This window comes from Aspergillus ruber (genome assembly GCF_000600275.1).
Source record: "Aspergillus ruber CBS 135680 unplaced genomic scaffold scaffold00028, whole genome shotgun sequence".
Classification (NCBI taxonomy): Eukaryota; Fungi; Ascomycota; class Eurotiomycetes; order Eurotiales; family Aspergillaceae; genus Aspergillus; species Aspergillus ruber.
The window spans coordinates 89,200-97,600 of NW_024467324.1; the positions used below are offsets into that span (position 1 = coordinate 89,200).

The 8,401-nt window shown below is 49.9% G+C and overlaps 2 protein-coding genes across 2 annotated transcripts; both read left to right on the forward strand.

Moving 5' to 3' along the window:
* Positions 1-1,915: 1,915 nt before the first annotated feature.
* EURHEDRAFT_415609 (pyridoxal phosphate-dependent aminotransferase) lies at positions 1,916-3,993 on the forward strand. The gene is made up of 4 exons (XM_040782740.1): positions 1,916-2,348; positions 2,421-2,896; positions 2,954-3,239; positions 3,293-3,993. Exons 1-4 carry the CDS (start codon positions 2,267-2,269, stop codon positions 3,880-3,882), a joined length of 1,434 nt encoding a protein of 477 aa, XP_040635878.1. The 5' UTR covers positions 1,916-2,266; the 3' UTR covers positions 3,883-3,993.
* A 31-nt stretch (positions 3,994-4,024) lies between these two features.
* Positions 4,025-6,917, forward strand: EURHEDRAFT_533085 (sucrase/ferredoxin-like domain-containing protein; the record flags this gene model as incomplete). The annotated part of the gene is made up of 4 exons (XM_040787237.1): positions 4,025-4,979; positions 5,007-5,377; positions 5,811-6,088; positions 6,141-6,917. Exons 1-4 carry the CDS (start codon positions 4,099-4,101, stop codon positions 6,915-6,917), a joined length of 2,307 nt encoding a protein of 768 aa, XP_040635879.1. The 5' UTR covers positions 4,025-4,098.
* Positions 6,918-8,401: the final 1,484 nt, after the last annotated feature.

Below are 8,401 nucleotides of genomic sequence, written 5' to 3' on the forward strand. Positions count from 1 at the left end.
GCATTAGGATCAGCATTCCAGACAGAAGAACCACGTTTCCCTAGGTTGTGCCTGTCGAAGAAAGGCAAACATACCATCAAGTTCAAGCAGTATGATAAACGGATGAAGCTTCTCAATCAGCTTGAAGATAGCCCCTGGACATGCTGTATTGGATGATAGAAACTGTATACCATAGATGCCCCGAAGATGAAATCTGTATGTGCCTACCCCGAACTAAGTCTTTGGTATTTCATGAACATCGTTTTCAAGAGTTATGATTATGAGACTGGTGTGAATTGTGGTCACTGCTATGTGTTCGACTAGACTGGCGGATCAAAAAAAAAAAAAAGAAAAAGAAATAAGCCAAAATTGAGAGTAGCAATGGTTGTACGGGATTTGGGAGAAACATTTATTCTAAGAGCGCGGGAGAGGATTGTTATGGGGCCTGGCGTCGTCAGGCGAGGCTGAGGGATTATATTGCCGGACAGGCTTACTCTAACTCGATGTGTTGTGAATGCCAGGGTGCCATGTATTAGAATCCATTCCTGGTGGTTACAAGTATTATGCTACTCCAACGAATGAAGAGACTATCTATCGCCCAAGTCATTTGCCAGCGGGTGCTCTTTTTTGTAGCATGTATGTAAATAAACAACTCGGATCCCCCAGCAGACTAGCACATACACTTATCAGCCATTCACTTCCCAGCAACCATTGCTCCATGATTCATCTGGAATACTCTGTATCGAGCATTGTATCCTGAGAGTCAACCATTCGGAACATCCCATTCTTATCGAAGCATATATCAAGTCACATCAGTGGGATAACGTACTTGATTAATCCATTGGTTCATGGCAGAGTGGGTGCATTACACCGAATTTATTGCTACTCATAATATACTGGAAATACCACAATGAATGAATCGACCGGGATACAGCTCAAGTTACCCTGCCTTCCCACGGGCCCCAAAAGACCGAGACTGGGGTATAGAAGGAGCCAACATCCCGAAGCCCTTCCTATGAACCATCAAGGAGATGACGGAAACCTCAGGTGTGCTGGGACAATTCACGAGATTAAAACTGAGCGAAAACTCTTGGTGCTCCTAAGTGATAGAAAGCATGAACAATTTCGTCCACAACCCAGTACCCTCAGCCCATCCCGCCCATCAGAGCATGAGTGTGCGTCAAGGGAGTTAACTTCACCTGATTCTACTTGATCGTCTTGTTCACGGTTTATTATCGTCTCAAGAACAGTCTGTGCTCTGTATTTACTTCGTGACTGTTGATGCTGCGCTCGAGCGTCACCAATCAGCCGACGAGTTTGTGGAAGTCAAGGACAAGGAGAGAGCTATCAAAAGGAAGTTCACGAGACAGTACAACATGCGATATGAAGCCCGCAGCGCAGCGCAATTGACCAAGGCGTTTAGGAAGGCTGGATGTGTACCGATCCGAGAGCTGAGATGTTTGAGATGAGAACTGAATAGTTGAAATAGGCGATCGCTAATACTACTACTATAACACTAAGTATATGAGATGAATGCAAACTTCAACTTGAGCTAAATGGTACCTGACGCGAAGCTCTGAGACCAAAGTTCAAGGCTTACCTGCTTCTCAGACCTCCTTCAGAGCGGTTCCTATTGCTCAGTGAGGCTCTGCGGCTGAGTATGAGAGCGATTTCTACATCCATGAACAATGCCAATTCCTTGTAGATCAGATGAGATGTAGTCAGTATGCAAGGCTAAGACTGCGACTCGTATTCGATAGCAAGGATACCCCTTATTTATTCTAGAAGACTGAGTGAAGCAATCGTGAAACAACTACCATACAGGGCAAAACCGTGTGGCTGTGGATCGACTCGGATAGCATCCGATTGAGTCTAGAATGAGAAAGATAGACGCTGTGAGGCATTTTATGGCATCTCCTTTTCTAAAGAATCGTCAGCTGAGTACTGCTCTGAGTAGTGAAGTAGCAGTGCGCAGTAATAATAGCAGCATAGACGATTAGTCGTGAAGCAATTATAGGGATGTTCTTAGTAGTACTCTGTAGAGTGCGAGAGATCAAGAGACCAGCGGGGATTGTTGGAGACCTTTATAAATAGACCCATTGCTGCTTCCCCAACGGCTGTCATTCTTTTACTTATTTTTTTCTCCCTTCATTCTCATAATTATCTCTCTTCTACACGAAATACCCAATTTTCTCCTGATATTTGGGACACCTGCGTGCTACTGTACCTTTTTTGTACTACTCCACTTGACATCTGAGCCAAGAATTCTGCATTCTTATCGATCGAGATGTCTTTCTCCGGCCGCCGCCTGAGTATTCTGTCCCCCTCCAACCGCCGTTTCTCTGCGGGAAAGGACCTTTCTTTGAATGGTGAGCCTCTTCTGGATATTGTTCGAGCTATATTAGTACGATTCCTGAACCTGTACGCTAACCAACTGCCAGAACTCCGCTCTGAAACTCATCGTCAATTCCGTGCTGCCCACGAAGGTCACCGTCCCCATGCCGGTCTCGATGCCTCCCGTGCCTCCACCGGCGTTGTCTGGTGTACAGAACGCGCGACCGAACACGGCTATGCCGAGGACCCTTCTAGCTGGGCCAACCTAGGCCAGGGCGCTCCTGAAGCCGACGATGAGATCGAGGGCAGTTTCCCTCGTCCCACCTCCATCCCCATCACGTCTGCCTCGCGCGAATACGGCCCGACCGCGGGTATCAAGCCCCTCCGTGCTGCAGTGGCCCGCATGTACAACGAGCATTATCGCCAGGGAAAGCCTAGTCAGTACACTTGGGAGAATGTTTGTATCGTGCCTGGTGGACGGGCGGGGCTGATTCGGATTGCGGCCATCCTGGGCAATTCGTACCTGTCGTTTCCCATTCCGGATTACTCGGCATACTCGGAGATGTTGACGCTTTTCAAGAACGTAAGCGCGCGCGACAGCTGGGAATTGAGGTGTGCTTGCTAACTATTGAGGATGTAGATCGCTCCTATTCCTATTCCCTTGGCCGAAGAAGACCACTATCACATTCACCCCGACAAAATCGCCGAGGAAATTGCTCGTGGTACATCGGTGCTTCTCACGTCTAACCCCCGCAATCCTACCGGACATTTTGTGTCCAATGAAGAGCTGGCCAAGATCCAGGACATCTGCAGAGATCGCGCTACGCTGATCCTGGATGAATTCTATGGTGGTTACAACTACACTACTGACTGCGATGGATCGACTATCAGTGGTGCTGCTAACGTGGAGGACGTCGACCAAGATGGTTTGTCTCTTCCCTTTTTCAATTGCTTGTAAATGAGCGCTAACTCAATGCAGACGTGCTTCTGATTGACGGTCTTACCAAGCGTTTCCGTCTCCCCGGATGGCGTATTGCGTGGGTGGTTGGTCCTAAGGAATTCGTCAATGCTCTGGGCTCCGCTGGTTCGTACCTGGATGGTGGTGCCAACGTTCCCTTCCAGGAGGCCGCCATCCCCATGATGGAACCCTCGCTCGTGCACGCAGAGATGAAGGCCCTTCAGCAGCACTTCCGTGAGAAGCGCGACTATGTCTTGAAGCGTCTGCATGACATCGGATTCCGCGTTCGCGACGTTCCTCAAGCCACCTTTTACATCTGGCTCGATCTCACTTCTCTCGACCCCCCTCTGCCCGCGGAGGCCAACATCTCGGACGGCCTGAACTTCTTCAATGCGCTGCTATATGAGAAGGTCATTGTTGTCCCTGGTATCTTCTTCGACCTGAACCCAGCCAAGCGTCGTGACCTGTTCGATAGTCCTTGCCACCACTTTGTTCGTTTGAGTTACGGGCCCAAGATGGATGTGTTGGAGAAGGGTCTGGATGGTATTGAGCGGGTCGTTCGTCGCGCTCGGGGAGAGCCTGTTGATGAGGAGGCTGTTGCAGATGAGTAATTTAGCGTGTAATAAGATAGACATATTAGATAGCAATCATGGGACTATTACTTTGTTTAATTGTGTCTTACATGATCACGTGACGTTCCAGACCATATCGCCCTTCCCCTTATGGTTCCGTTCTTTTCACTCCTCAACCACCACCGAAGCAAGCAACAAACCCGCTTGGAGGACACCCAAATTCAGCAACCGCAAAATGGGACACCAACCGAAATCATGAAACCCAAACTCTCCCGCATCCTCCATCTAACCGCCTTCACCTTCCTATCCATCGTTCTCTTCTGCCTAATCCTGCTCACCCCCTCCGACGCAATCTACCAATGCTACATCACGCAACGCCTAATCAACATCTTCTTTATCGCCGGCGCCTACATTGTGACCTTCCTCCTGGCCGTGCTCATCTACGCGACTCGCATATATACAAACCGCAGCGTGTTAACGGGGATCCCCAAGGCATGGATACCAGTTGAAAAGGAGGATGTCGGGGGTAGTGTGAGGAGACTCGTCATGGAAGGATTAGCACGGAGCGCAGTTATCGCATACCAGGCTAGACCCAGGGACGTCGCCGCGGAGGAACAAACCCAGACGCAGAGGCAGAGCCAGCAAGTACAAGCGCAGCAAGAGCAGGGACTCGTTGTGAATCGTGACCGGCCGCCATGGGGAAATATCGAGCATCCGGGGTGGTCGTCGCCCGAGTCGCGGGATTTGCCTGATCTGCCCTATCGAACTGTTATTCAGGAACTGCCGCATTTGATCGAGGCGAAGGCTGTTTCGCTTGCGCCGCCGGATCCGGTGTTTACGGCTACGAGTTATAATCCCCAGGGAGGGGGGCTAGAACAGGAGCAGGCGGTTCCGGATACGCGGGTGGTGGAGGTTTTACAGCGACAGGCGTCGATGGGGGTGAGGGAGTATATACAGCGGTTAACTGTGATGGAGGTTATACGGCCGCCGGAGGTTGGGGCGGAGTTTGTTGTACTGTATGAGCGGGCGCGGTTCTCGGCGCATGAGCTGTTTGAGAGTGAATTCCGGGAATTGATGCATGTGTTCGCAGAGGTGTTGAGGGGGATGAAGGGGCTTGGGCCGGAGAAGATTATGAAGTTGGAGGCGGATTATTTTGACGGCAGTGGGAGTGACGAGGGCAGTATCATGACCTCTAGTGGTTCGCTTATTGGGCCTTCTGATGAAGAAGGGGAGACGGATACGATGGATTACTCCCAGGACGATGGCAGTCTGCGGCTGCGACATTCGTCGTCTGGGTACGGGTCCTCCTCGCGCGAGGATTACTATTCTAACTATGCTACGCCGCGAAGTCGCATGTCTGCTGCCCCTTTTCCTAATCGGGCTTGGTATGAGCATCCTTCATCTCGGAGAATGTTGGCACCGCGGACACCGTCGATGCAGTCGCTGCGTCGAGTTCGGTCGAATGTTTCGGGGAGTTCAGGAGGGAGTGTGATTCGGTTGGCGGATCGGGGGGATATACCCTATACTTTTGATAGTAATGTATAATTGATCAATCCGGAACTTCCAGAATATTTGTACGGAGTACAAATAGATGTAAATCAAGCCGGGGAAAGCTTCCCTTTCTTGCTGGAACCACCCGGATGAAGGCTCTCCGGCACACGGGCCAATCGGATTGCGCAACACAGCGAACGAGCGCCGACAACTCGGAACGGGGAATGTTTGTGTGGCTCTTGGCAACGCATGCATTACACAACCAGTGATTGATAAGATCTTGACCGTCACTCCTATTCTTCACCATCCCCAACACCACCACCAATACCCTCATTAGTAGTTCTCACTGGACGTCAAGATGACAGCAACAATGCAATCGCTGTTCAAAAAAGGCGCCTCTCTTTTCACCCCGTCTTCCACACCCCCCATCTGCAGCGCCGCAACCTCTACCGACAATCTCCCCGTATCCTCGACAGAGGACTTTCGCACCGCCCCTTCGCACGATCGTCTGTTTCAGAAGGTCGATCCGGCCGTCGACGGCGAGGAATGTCTACACGACTGTTCGAGTTGCACGGTGCGGTATCCGTCGAAGTTTGACGTGGACATGAAGGACAAAATGTATGGGAATATAGGAGGGTGGGCGACGCATTTGCTCGTGGCGACAGGGAAGACGGATTGGGTGAGAGACGTGGCAGATGAGAAGGGGAGTTTGATGGAAGCAATTGAGAGGGGCGGGGTTGAGCCGAGTAATGGGGTAACCATTGTCCCAGAATGACTGTTTGGAGTTGAGAATGCTGACGATGTAGAAACTCAAATTGTTGGCTTCGAATATACCGGTGCCGGATGAGTATTATTACCATGAGCCTGGGGAACAGCCGACGAATGTGCTGCTTCTGCCCAGCTTCAGCATCATCGACCATGTCACCCCCGCATTGGCACCGGATCTGATCAAATATTTCGTCAGCTCGGCGATCACCACGACTTCGCCACTAAAGACGTCAAAGAATGAAACAAGTAGCGACTGCGAAGAAGCAGACGACGACCAACAACGACAACCAGGCCAAGAACAGGAGCAAGAACAGCAAGAAACCCCCGACATAAATACCCTCACACCCCTCCGCTCGCGCCCGTCCCCCCATGCCGCCGTCATTCTTCTCTGCTCACAGCGTACTCGCGACGTCCGCTGCGGACAATCTGCCCCGCTTCTGCGCAAGGAATTCGAACGTCATCTCCGCCCGCTAGGCCTCTACCGCGAACTCGACGACGAACGACCCGGCGGCGTGGGGATATACTTTGTCAGCCACGTCGGGGGTCATAAGTACGCAGCGAACGTTATCGTATACCGACGAAAGAACTTCGACTGTTACAAGACGTATGACAGACATGACTGCGACCTGGCTCAAGAGGAAGACGAAGAAGACAGAGACAGCGAAGGGGCATCACAGGGGATCTGGCTCGCGCGAGTCCGCCCCGAAGATTGCGAGAACATCATCCGGTACACGGTGCTGCAGGGGAAAGTAGTCAAACCGGGACATCAACTGCGCGGTGGATTTGATCGCGAAAAAGGGTTAATTAGTTGGTAGTCCCTGTTCCTGCTGGCCCCTGTTCGAAGTCATGGGCGTGGACAGGCTGCCCCTGGTACGAAGGCAAAAGAAGAAAAAAACAAAAACAAGAGGACACGGGAGATAGAAAGGAAGGCAAGAAGGGAAAGGGGGAATTGGAATTGGAATAGGATGCATAATTGCTTTTGATAATTCATTCTTCGTGGCATTGGGAAGGTTGGTTTGCGATGATTGCTTTTTCGGCTTGGAATTACGTGGGATTTGATTGGTAAGGGTTTTATTTCGGGCATAGCATGCATTTGTTTACTGTATCATACTACCAGCAGACTACACTAGATTAATTTGGGTATAGAAATCTGTCGTACAGAGGACATCACATCTGTATAAGGACACAGTAGAAGTCACGAGAAATGATCCAGAGCATATACGAAGTACCCAGATGCAAGCACAGTCGCGGAATCGGAGTAATTCCCATTCTCCACGGAACCAGAGATTCTGATATTCGCTGAACATGGAGACCGGCGACGGATACTAGCCTCCATTCCAGATGGGGCGATAATCCTGAGAACCTATCAGGGATGATAATACCAAATACCGTACAAGTATCCGGACACATAGGAGAGTACAATACAAGTACACGAAAAATCGGATACAGGTATGTATGTAAATACAAATAAATCCTCCCACACCAAAACCAAATCAAACCATATTCATCCTCTCACGGAATTGAATATGCAGCATGATGTCTTCGCTCCGGGTTTACTAATGCTAAGATAGCGATAATCCAACCCGACCCTAACCAAAAGTAAATTTTACTGCTGGGTTGCTGCACGCTGATGTCAGTTTATCATTCGTGTGTCTGTTTGTCTGGGTGAGTGATTATGTATGCGCCGTAGTTGCGTCGCAGTAGTCTGTCGCAATCAATTTAATAGCCGTGACCCGAGGGGAAAATGGAATGGAATGGAGGAGGGGAGGGGTGGGTGAGGAATCGGAACTCTTTTCCAGTCTATCGCCTCGCCTTAAAGAAGACAGCGAATAATAACTAGTGACGTACTGTATATCCGATTTCTGACAGGGATTGGGGCGCCTCTTTAATTTAGACGACTTTTCGCCTCTGACTGACCTGACCTTTTGACTGACTAACTGCGCCACAAGTACCCGGTGAGTCTCACCACTCGTTCTCATATGTAATAGCAACTGCTACAAGGAATAGTGAGGGAACAACCCCGCTTGAAGGGGGCCTGTTAGAAGCCGCGGAACTGCTGGGCGTTGCAGGGATCTTGGATATGACAGCCCGAGGATTTTCGCCCAATTTGATTACATGTTTCCCGTTTGAGGTATGCGGACGAAGTATCATCTTCATCGACTGCGGCAAGACACTGGGAAGGATTCAGAATTCATTCATGTTGAATATTGGTTATTCTTCGGAAATAGGGAATATTTCACACTAACACCACAGGAAAAGAAGGAGAAAAAAAAAAAAAACAGAGGCTTATATCAAAAAT